General features: G+C 41.4%; 1 protein-coding gene across 1 annotated transcript in view; it reads left to right on the top strand.

Moving 5' to 3' along the window:
- LOC145401915 (uncharacterized) overlaps positions 1–12,154 on the top strand; it is an 80,589-nt gene that overhangs the window by 28,059 nt on the left and 40,376 nt on the right. Inside the window, exon 3 of the mRNA XM_080274021.1 lies at positions 999–1,268. Within this exon, the coding sequence (XP_080130147.1) occupies positions 999–1,268 (270 nt within the window). The remainder of the gene's footprint in view (positions 1–998; positions 1,269–12,154) is intronic.

The raw sequence follows: 12,154 nt of genomic DNA, 5'->3' as shown, positions 1-12,154 counted from the left end.
AGACAAACATTGTCTCTGCTCTTCAATATTATTGAATATTATTATCAAATTAAATAATATTTAACCATTTATATCAAAATTACCCTGATATTATAAAAACCCCGTGACAGTGTCCCTGCTAGCCTAACCTTGTCCGATCTAGTGTAACTAACTCAACCCAGCCAAACCTGACCCAGCGCAGACTAACCCATTCAGCCTGATATAACCCAGTTTAATGTAAATGAAATCAGTTCAGCCAAATTCATGTAGTCTAACTCAATGCATCAAAACTTAATCATGGTTAATCTAACACGATTTAATCTAAGCCAGTCCACCTTGGCTTAACCTAAGCCAACCCAGTCCTACTTAATTTGTCATAACATTAATTAACCCAGGCATAACCAGCCTATCCTAACTAATCCAGTCTAGCCCAGCCCACCTCAACCAAACCTTAACTAGCCCAGTCCTACGTAAACCAACTTAACCTATTCTAACCCAACTTAAGTAATACCTACCTAGTGCAAATGTATCCAGTCTTCTCTGTATCATGTAGGTAACCATGCTTTACCCATAATAAACCCAATCTGTGTGTGTGTGTGTGTGTGTGTGTACATCTCTCGGGTGACCATACGTAGCCTCAATAAACTCAGTCTCCCTCACATGCAGGTCATCAACTTCTGCCTATTAGAGTTTCTGGTGCCTCACAACATCCGCATTTCCTGGTTGGTGATGCGCTGCATCCTTTGCCTGCCCGTCTTTCTTTTAACTCTGTTACCTTTCACACTGTCTGTCAATTTTTTCTGTCTATCTGTCTGCATCTGTGTTTATCTATATATCTGTTTGTATATCGCCCAAGTGGCCGTACGTAGCCTGATAAAAGTCCAATATCCCTCCTTCTTCCAGTTAGGTACACATAAATAAATCCAAACTCCCTCTCTCTCGTCTCTCTCTTATCTGCTTTTCAATTCCAGGTAACTACACATAAGTAGCCTCATGCTCCATTTTCCTCTCTCATGCAGGTGGCTAACTTCTTCTGCCTGCTGGCGTTCCTGGTGCCTCACAATTTCCGCCTGTCCGGGCTGGTGATGCGCTGTATCCTATGCGTCGGCATCCTGCTCTTCACTCTGTGGGCCGGCCTCGACATCTGCGCGGTGGACATCCTCGCCTGGAATATGTCTTTCCTTCTGGTCAACACAGGCCATGTCCTCTATCTCACCTATACCTTCTGGCCACCTAGGGTGCAAAAGGACCTCTTTGACCTCTATGATAAGGTCTTTCGCCCCCTCAAGGTTAGTGTGAGATATTTTTAGGACTTCACACCAAAATATGGAGAGCGACTGTTATTTCGTCAGTTTCTTCTTTCATCCTAACACTTTCCAACGTGGCGTCATTTCTTTTTTCTTCACCAGTCCGCGTCAAACTTGCCTCATTTGTCCCTTGGGCCAATAGCCCCGATTTGGACGTTTTTAAGGAATTTTTGGGGTCAAACTTCAGACCATAAAAACATGAAAATTTTTAGATCCTACAATTATTATATATGGCCATTAGTAATTATGGCAATTTCCACAGAAACATGCCAGTGTATTGTAACTGTGTGGAAATCATCTTGCATTCCTTTGGGAATGTTGGCAGTCTTGTGTTTTAGGTTAGACTGTCATATTACTTTAGAATAGTTTGGATAGTTTTAGGTTAGACTGTGTCATTTTACCTTAGAATAGTTCGGATAAGGTGGAATTAAGCAGACTATGTTTGACGGACCCCACAAGGTTAATGTAAAATATTTTGTTTTAGTGGTTGGTGGGGTCGCTCACTATCCACTCACTCGGTGTAGTGCTGCCCTCGGGTGCTTGCCCTTTCCTCTCTTCCTTCCTTCTTTCCATTCCTCCTCCTCTGTTTCTTTTTCCTTCATTCTCTCCTCTTCCTTCTGTCTGCGGGTGACTTTACACTGAATGACAAGCCAAATGGTTTCCTGTATACCAGGAAACCATTTACTACGCTGGGTGGTATCCATATAACCAAATTATGGTGCCTGGTGGTTTACGATTGAGCCGGTGCATGTTTATATCCAAGGGGTCGTTGGGTTTTATTGCTCATGTAATGCTACTCAGGGACGAGTGAGGCTGGTCACTCTCATCTTAAATGTCAGGACGTACTTGTCAAGCCCCGGGCTCCTACGCTCCATATCGGACAACACTGGATTAGATGACGAATGAATGATAAGATTTTTTGGCACGCCAAGGATGGTACGAATTTTTTTGTTTCGTGTTAGACTGTGTCATGTTAACTTAGGATAATATGGGTGATGATAAGTTAGATAGGGTTGGGGTAGGTAGAATAATGTTAGGTGTTTCGACCATCGAGGTTAGTGCTGGTTGTTTTAATATAGGTTAGGCTGCGTCATGTTAGCTTTGAATGAAGTGTAATAGGGAAGATTAGATTAAGATGAATTATATGTGGCTGTGTTTCACCTCTGTAACGTCACTCGCTCTCTCGAGGTTGATGCAGGTTTTGTTATTTTGGGTTAGGTTGAGTCAGGTTACGTTGGGGCACGGTATAGTGAATTAGATTAGGTGGCATTTTATTTGGCTGTGTTTGACCAGTGACCTTTGTGTGAGGGTCTTTCGACCCCCAAATATTAAAACAGGTTAGGTTAGATGTAATAAGGCTAGTCTGTGTTTGAGCTCTTTGCAAAGATTTTTTCCCTCCTTTTATGGTTGATGTAGGTTATTTTTGTTAGATTATGCTGTGTCATGTTACCTTAGCATAAAATATTGTGGGATATACAGTATACAAGTTAGGCTATTTGACCTGTTTGATATGGTCTTTTTCTCCATTAAGAATGGTGGCGGTTATTTTGTGATAGGTTTGATTCTTGCTAATTTCCTGGAGAACAGTTTAGGTTAGGTGGCACAAGGCTGGGCTGCGTATGACCTCTGTGTTAAGGTATTTGCGGCCTTAAAGGTTATGCAGATAACCCCTGTGGCGGGGGGGACACAACCTGGCCGCACTATGGGGTGGTGCTACTACTCTGCGGCCAGGTTGTGTTAGGAAGAATACTGCCACCGTATTCCCTGCGTGTCGTAAAAGGCGACTAAAAGGGGCGGGGTGAGGGGACTAGGGACCCCCTCCTCTGTTTTTTAGTTCCTAAAAAGAGACAGGCCAGAGAAAGGGACGGGGGATGGAGTTATCCCCATACCCTGAAGATTGGGTCTATGAATGTGCGTGGATGTAGTACAATTGAGGCTAAAAGGGAGGAGATTGGGAGAATGTTTGTGAGAAGAAAGTTGGATGTGTTAGCTTTGAGTGAAACGAAGATGAAAGGGAAGGGGAAATCTATGTTTGGAAGTGTGAATGGAAGATTGTCAGGTGTTGATAGAGGAAGGGCAAGAGAAGGTGTGGCCTTGTTAGTGAGTCCGGAAGTACAGCAGTGTGTGATTGAATGGAAGGAGGTGTCATCGAGACTGATGTGGGTGAAAGCGAAATTTGAACGTGAGTTGTGGGTGTTTGTGAGTGCATATGGGCCTGATAGTGAAAGGGATGAACAAGAGAGGGAGTCTTTCTGGAATGATGTTGATGAGTGTCTGCAGAGTTTTGGAGCGAATGTGAATGTGGTAATGATGGGAGATCTGAATGCTAGAGTGGGAAATGTAGCAGTTGAAGGCGTAGTTGGTATGCATGGTGTGCCTGGAAGAAATGAAAATGGGGAACGAATGATAGCGACGTGTGTTGAGCGAGAGATGGTGATTGGGAATACGCTGTTTGAGAAGAAAGATATTTATAAGTATACATGGGTGAGACAGGAGGGTGGAAGGGTTGTTGATAGAGCCTTGATGGACTATGTGGTTGTGTCTAGGAATGTAATAGGAAGATTGTTGGATGTGAGAGTTCTGAGAGGGGAGGGTGGAGGTATGTCTGACCACTACCTGGTGGAGGGAAAGTTAAGAGTAGGTAAGAGATGGGTGAGAGCTAGGAGGGTTAGGTGTGGCAGGGAGGTTTTGAAAGTGAGTGAGTTGGATAAAAGAGAGAAAAAGATAGAGTATCAGGAGAAATTGAAAGATGAGTGGAACGCAGTGAAAGATCGGGAAAATGGCAGCGTGGAGGAGGAATGGCAGTTGTTTAAGAGTGCTGTGGTGGGGCATGCAGAAGAGGTGTGTGGTGTGAGACGTGTGGTTGGTGGTGTAAGAAAAGGAAATGAATGGTGGTGCGAGGAAGTAAGTATGGCTGTGGCTGAGAAGAGACGTGCATATGAAGTGTGGCTGCAGAGGAAGGATGAGATGTCATATGAAAGGTATAAGGAAAAGAGGAATAGAGCGAGAAGGGCTGTGCGTGATGCTAAAGTGGCAGCAGATGAGAGGTGGGGTAGGCGGCTGACAGAGAATTTTCAACAGAATAAGAAAATGTTTTGGAAGGAGGTGAAAAGGGTGCGAAAGGGAGAGTCTGGGAAGGAAGAACGAGTAAAAGCAGAGGATGGAAGGATGTTAATTGAGATGGATGCAGTAAGGAAGAGATGGGCAGAGTATTTTGAAAGATTGTTAAATGTAGAGGAGGAAAGGGTGGCTGAGATTGTGGCAGGTAGAAGGGTGCAAGGAATAAATGTGTTGGGAGAGTTGAATGATTCTTTGATCACGAAGGAGGAAGTGGAGAAGGCAGTAAAGGAGATGAAAACAGGGAAAGCTGCAGGTATGGATGGGTGTGCTGTGGAATGCCTGAAGGGTGGTGGAGTGACTATTGTTGACTGGTTAGTAAGATTATTGAATGTGTGCTTTGAGAAAGGTATGGTGCCAATTGACTGGGCAAGTGCTTGTGTGGTCCCGTTGTATAAAGGCAAGGGTGATAAGTATGAATGTACTAGCTTTAGGGGTATAAGTCTGTTGAGTGTTGTAGGTAAAGTGTATGGTAGAGTGTTAATTATGAGAGTTAGAGAGGGTACAGAGGGAGTGATTAGTGATGAGCAGTGTGGCTTTAGGAGAGGGAGGGGATGCGTTGATCAGGTGTTTGCTGTGAGACAAGTGTGTGAAAAGTATTTAGCGAAAGGCAAGGATGTGTTTTGGGCATTTATGGATTTAGAGAAAGCGTACGATAGAATTGATAGGGAGGCTTTGTGTACTGTTTTAAGATTGTATGGACTTGATGGTAGGTTACTAAAAGGGGTGAAAAGTTTTTATGTAAATAGTAGAGCGTGTGTAAGAGTGGGAAATGCTGTGAGTGATTGGTTTCCCGTGAGAGTGGGGCTGCGACAGGGATGTGTGATGTCGCCTTGGTTGTTTAATATTTACATGGATGGTGTTGTAAGGGAGGTGAATGCAAGAGTTTTAGGTGGTCTGAGTCTGGTAAATGTTGATGGAGGAGAGTGGAATCTGAAGCAGCTGCTGTTTGCAGATGATACTGCACTGGTGACTGATTCAGAGGAGAGATTGAGACAATTGGTAGAGGAGTTTGGAAGGGTGTGTGAAAGGAGGAAATTGAAAGTAAATGAGAATAAGAGTAAAGTGATGAAGTGTACGAGGTTGATAGATGGTAGGGGGATGAATATAGTTTTGAATGGTGAGTTGCTTGAGGAGGAAGATTGTTTTAAATATCTAGGGTCACATGTTGCTGTGGATGGAAGAATAGATGCAGAAGTGAAGTTTAGAATAAATGAAGTAGGAAAGGTGCTGGGAGGAATGAAAAAAGTGTTTAAATGTCGTTCGCTTAGAATGGATGTAAAGAGAAGGCTGTGTGAGGGTGTTGTGGTACCGACTGCGTTATATGGAGCTGAAACATGGAATATGGGTGTAGCAGAGAGGAAAAGTTTGAATGTAATGGAGATGAGATGTCTGAGGAGTATGTGTGGAGTGATGCTTATGGATCGAGTGCGAAATGATGAAGTGCGAAGGAGAACTGGAGTTGTTCGGGAGATGGCTGGTAGAGTTGAGCAGAGGGTGTTGCAATGGTTTGGGCATATGGAGAGAATGGATAATGAGCGATTGGTGAAAAAGATAACTAGATCTGATGTGAGAGGTGTAAGACTGAGAGGAAGACCACGAATAGGATGGATGGACAGTGTGAAGAGAGCGCTGGATGCGAGAGGGATGTCTGTTGAGCAAGGAAGAGTGGCTGTGCGTGACAGAAATAAATGGAGAGAAATTGTGAATGAATAAGTGATGACGCAGCCCTGAGGGGATATTCTCCCGCATTTGGTCTGATCAGCTAGTCAGGTCAGGTGCGGGTAAGGGGATGGGTCTGTTATGATGTGGCAGGGGTAAACCAGTTCTGCTGTCGGGCCCTGCTGTGGATGTCACTGCTTGCATTGCGCAGTTGACCCTTGTGCGGTGTGATGCGGTGAGGATCTGTCCGTTCTCCCCTTTGGGGCTAAGATGCGAATGAATGTGTTTGAATGGATGAGTAAATGGAGAGTGAGTCGTCCTGTCTCGGCTACCTCCCTTTCCTTGAGGGAAGCAGCCTAGGTATATAGATAGATAGATAGATAGGAATTAGGTTGAGCTCTGACCTTTATGATAGGGACTCTTGTCCACTCAAGGTTTGATAAGGTTAGATTGTGGTTAGGATGGGTCAGGCTAGATTGTGTTAGGCTATGGTAGGTCTTAATAGATTGATTTACGAGTAAGCTGAGTAAGGTTGGGTTGGGTCGTGGATGATCATCTTTTCACTGGTAATTTTGTCACCTACCGGCTACTTTTTATCCACTCAGTTTCTCACCAAGATATAATGTAACTTTGTCATCTAATCAGTAGTTTTTAGAGGTGAATTGATTATCACCAGTCTGTTTTTTTAACCATTGACCTTATCACTTATACTTATCGGTACCCCTTATCTTGCGTTGATGTGGTCAAAGCTTTTAGCTGGTGTGTTTGCGCTCTTCTTCAATCAGCTGTTTGCTGTTCGTGGTTTTCAAGGCCCATCAGCATCAGAACTCAGCATCAAAAGTATTTAGGATGGATATTTCATTATTCTGCAGAGTTGTTGAGTAAACAGCAAGAAACACTTCATTCTTCAGAATGCCGGTGGATGTTCAACATCGTCATTATTAGACTGTAAAACGGCATGTAATTGAACTTGGCTTCATACATTTATGTGAAACAAATCCTGTCTTTCGTTAAAGAATAAATTACTTTATGACTTTGGCTTCGTACTAGATTAGGATGTGTAAGAAGTGTTAAATGTTATGAAAACTTACCCTGTAAATTGATCAGGATCATTTATAAATAAGACCTCCGATGTGGCAATCCGTGCCGCTGTTTTTGAAGAAGTTTGGTGGCGAGTTTGTATTTATTGAAGTGAACAGCGAGTCACTTTGTATCGTGTTGACCCTCCGCATAGGTCAGAAGTTACGAATAAGGTCAGTCCTATATGACCAGCGCGTGACCTTTTCCTCCCTGCCAACCAGTAGCATCGGCATTAAGTTGGTAGAACACGCACGTCTGACTTGTGAACCAAGCTGGATCCTCATTTCAAAACCACTTCTATCCAGTGATATGTTGTAATTGACCTAATCTTGCCCCCTCCAGGCAATTTTATTCAATTTTTGAAAACCTTTTGTATTGTGAAGGACTAAATGAAGGCTTTATTTAACGCCTTATTTCGAAAAGTTTCTCCGTAGCTGAATGAAATAGTCTTAAGATGGCAAGAATAAATGAAAAGCATGTCATTATATATATATATATATATATATATATATATATATATATATATATATATATATATGTACATACAGACAGTATATATATACATACCGTATATATATATATATATATATATATATATATATATATATATATATATATATATATATTTGTATGTATATATATATATACACACACACACACACACATCTTGGAGAGACACATTACACACGTGTGTACAGATATATTTTTACACTGCTGACTGGGAATTGAACCCTAGACCTCTTAGATAGAAGTCAGGCACTGATACCACTCCACCACGGCATGATAAAAGCTCTAACACCTGATTTTTTTTTTTTTTTTTTTTTTTTTTTGGACGAACCAGGATTTATTTCAGTCACAACACATTAGGATTATTTCACAGCCCCACGCAACTCGGCAAGTGACAGAGCAGTTTTAATCTATCCCAGACACAGCACGAGTGTATGTATTTGAGAGACGCACATTGCACGCGTGTGTAAATCCCATAATGGATTTACTTGGCTCGTCAAAAAAATCAGGTGTCACAGTTTATATCACGCCGTGGTGGAGTGGTATCAGTGCCTGACTTTTATGTAAGAGGTCTAGGGTTCGATTCCCAGTCAAGAACGTAAAAATATATTTGTACACACGCGTGTAATGTGTGTCTCTTCAATATATAAAGATGCTCGTGTTGTGTCTGGGATAGATTAAAACTGCTCTGTCACTTGCTGAGTTGCGTGGGGCTGTGAAATAATCCTAATGTGCTGTGACTGAAATATATCCTCCCATTGTGGATTTGCCTGGTTCGTCAAAAAAATCAGGTGTCACAGCTTTTATCACGCCATGGTGAAGTAGTATCAGTGCCTGACTTCTATCTAAGAGGTCTAGGGTTCGATTCCTAGTCCGGAGCGTATATATATATATATATATATATATATATATATACAGTACATAATCATCCAGTCCTCTTTGTAGCATCAGGATCACAGGGGTCTGGAACTAGACTAGTCCGCCTGTGATTTAAGGCGATGGTAACCAGAAATGTGTACTGTTATTAGCACCACAATCCGTTGGCTCCGTCGACGTAATTTTTACCTCCCCCGAATAGATTTCGACGAGGCATTGTTTTTGGTCGAGTTTCTTTGTTAGCAACATTGCGGAAAAGTGGCTGAATGAAATCAGGCTACATGAAACTCTCAGGATATGTGGGCACTGGTTCCCAAAGAAAGTGATTATAATTTGGAGATAGTTGAGTGACCCTGAAAGGTCAGAATCAAGGTCACGGATTTTCAGAGGGCTATAATTTGAGAACGGTTGAAGATAGAGGTATTCGCTATTGGAACATACAGGAACTCGTAATATGGGCATTCATTTGGCACCAAGACCTTTGACCTTGAATGACCTTGAAAGGTCAAACTCAAGGTCACGGATATTCAAGAGGTTATAACTTGGAACTGGCTGAAGGTAGATATTTACCATTATCAGTATCTAGGAAATCCCATATGGGCTTTTAATTGGTACCTTGACCTTAAAAGGTCAAACTCAGTGGATATTCAGAGGGCTATAACTCAAAACTCGTTGGAGATATACTTACTATTACCATGATATAGGAAGTCTCATATGGGCTTTCATTTAGCAGCATGACTTTTGATCTTGAGTGACCTTGTAAGGTCAAACGCAAGATCACGGATTTTCAGAGGACATGAACACTTTTGCGCCATTACCCTAGACTTTAATTGTGCACTGAGACTAAATGGTAGAAACTAATCAGTATTTAACAGCAATAAAATAACTGCTGTCGGATCAGGTTTGTTGTGCCTGGCACCACTTGTTAATTCATTGTTGCTGTTACCGGGCTATTTTATTAAATTAGAAGACATATCTTATAGCGGAGAGGGTAATGATCGACAGATCTCCCCTAGACGGAATAAAGTCGTCTGGAGAAAGCAGTATGTTTTATTTTTATTCAGTATCGTAATGAAGGGGGTTAAGACCGATTTTGCGAAGGTGTCAGCATTTAAGATGATCAGTATAAAAAAAAATATATATATATGAGGAGAGGAAGTGGGTAGTTTGTATCTCATTTAACATTGCACAATCAGGGATGAGATACAGAGGTTAACGTTTTGATGTTAAATGGGAAGAACTGCTTTCCTCTTTGGTATCTGTTTTAATACTGTGCTCGTTGTACTCATACAAACTACTGAATTGTCGTCTATTTGCCAACAGTGATACAATGAGCCGGAATATCCATGACTAGCCATACACGTTTTTATTCTTTCCGACAAGGAGAGTATGTTTTCACCCCAGTTTGTTTGTCTGTCTGTCTGTTAGCAGGATTACTAAAATAATAAAAGAGAGATTTGGACAGAATTCGGTGGGTAGATAGCCCATGTCCCAGGGAACACTCGATTAACTTTTATGTTTGTTAGTATGTCTGTTATTAGGATGATTCAAAAACTAAGAGAGATTTGGACCAAATTTGGTGGGTAGATAGCCCATGTCCCAGGGAAGAACCGATTAACTTTTGGGACCGATCCGAATCGTGTTACAGGTTATGGATCCGGAAAACACTTTTTGCAAAACCCAAATCAGTGATGAGAAAACCTATTATGAAGAGTGTTTTGGAAATTACGTTGCCATTGTCGGAGAGATGCGCTCCACTGAGTGCCTCTCTAGTTCGGATTGTATTAACGGTTGTATGTCAAGCGGCTTTAATTATTCTGTAACACCGCATCCTTAGCGATTCATTCTGCACACAGCAGCTCACTATCCTTTTGTATGTTACTGATGAAATTCATATCGATATCTGATATACAGTACTTTAATTCTGTGTGTGTGTGTGTGTGTGTGTGTGTGTGTGTGTGTGTGTGTTTGTTTGTACCTTGTTGTATTTACCTAACTGTAGTATGCAGGATTTGAGGTAAACTCGTGTTGTCCTGTCTCCATATCTTAAATTATCCAGTCTTCATATAAACACACGTATGTTCTTTGCTTGCACCATCACCTCTTCCAGACTGTTCCAAATGTCTAAGCTTCTGTTTGGGAAACTATAAATTTTTTTCACGTCATATAAGCATCTACTCTTCATCACTTCAAATTTATGTCCTCTTGTCTTTCCATCATCATCCACAAACAGATCACTCATCATCTCTTCCACTTTTTTAACTTCTTTAAACATCGGAATTAAATCTTTCTTCTCTCACTGAATTTTGTTAACTTAAGCTTCTTCAGTCTCTCTTCATAAGAGAATTCATTCATACTTGGTTGCAACCTAGTCGCCTTCCTCTGTATCTTTTCAAATTTTCTTTCATGCTTCATCACATGCAGTTGCCATACCACTGCTGCATATTATACTTTCAGTGTATCATAAAGACAATGATCTCTCTCAACGTTTCCTCATCCAGATAGCGGAAAGCCTTTCTCATATTAGTCATCAGTCTATATGCCCCTCCAGTGATTATATTTATATGCCTCTTTGGTGATTGTTTATTCTGTATGATCACTCGTAAAGTTTTCTCTTCCCTTGCTTTAATGATTCTTTCTATCTTTCCCTTTTAAACAAAATCTTTTGCCACTTATTGCCATTTCTAGGACATTGCATTTTTTTTTTCATTAAATTCCATTTTCCATGTGTGGCTGCAATTGTACAACTTATCTAAATCGTTTTGTAACTCCACATCTGTCACCATTCTGGATCGCTTCATATTTTTTACATCTGCACACATATTCATATAACTGTTTAAGCTTTCTGGTATATCATTTATCGAAACATAATGGGAGCCAAAACTGAACCTTGTAACACTCAACTACTCACAGGTCCAATGAGAATACTTCTTTCCTAACTGTTCTAAATTCTAAGAGAATGTGTGTGTGTGTGTGTGTGTGTGTGTGTGTGTGTGTGTGTGTGTGTGGCGCAGCCGAAACTGGAAAAGGGATTTCGATTATATTTGCTGGGATGATTGCAACTCGGTCACAGATGGGCCCGTTTCAATTTCATATCGATTGAAATTTTCCAAAGGGTCATTTGACCCCTAATTTTCCCCAGAAGCATTACTTTGAACGCGTCGGGGATTTTCCATGGATTATTCTGGCTGTCTGCATGAGCAAAAGCTGAGCAGACTGATAGGACCGCGAAGCTCTTGTTAAAGCTGTACAAATAGCATTCAAGAGAATGAAAAACTTTATATGCGAGTAAATCGCTAAGGAAGTGGTGCTACGAAGTTTCCTGTGCCACGTAAAACAAAACCCAGGAAGAGGCAGTAAAAAACTGACATTCCATACCGGTTCACATTTTTGTGATTGTACGTACTAACACCTGTGTATTGCTGAGTCAGGTATGTTTAACTATTACGGTTTGATGACGTACGTTTTTCATCATTGTTTTTTCTAGGCAATTTGGTACTCTTATGGGAAACCTTAATTGTAGAGTTTGCGCAAGGCTGTCTAATCCCTTCGGCTCGAAAGGTTCCCCTAAAGCTGAACAAAACCACCTGGAGGTATAGCGAGAGTAAGGCGACAACTGCGTCATG

Source organism: Coenobita brevimanus, chromosome 57, assembly GCF_032717465.1.
Source record: "Coenobita brevimanus isolate Jiangsu-jjx chromosome 57, ASM3271746v2, whole genome shotgun sequence".
NCBI classification, from domain to species: domain Eukaryota; kingdom Metazoa; phylum Arthropoda; class Malacostraca; order Decapoda; family Coenobitidae; genus Coenobita; species Coenobita brevimanus.
The sequence above is the reverse complement of the archived record's forward strand: the minus strand, read 5'-3'. Positions and strand labels throughout refer to the sequence as shown.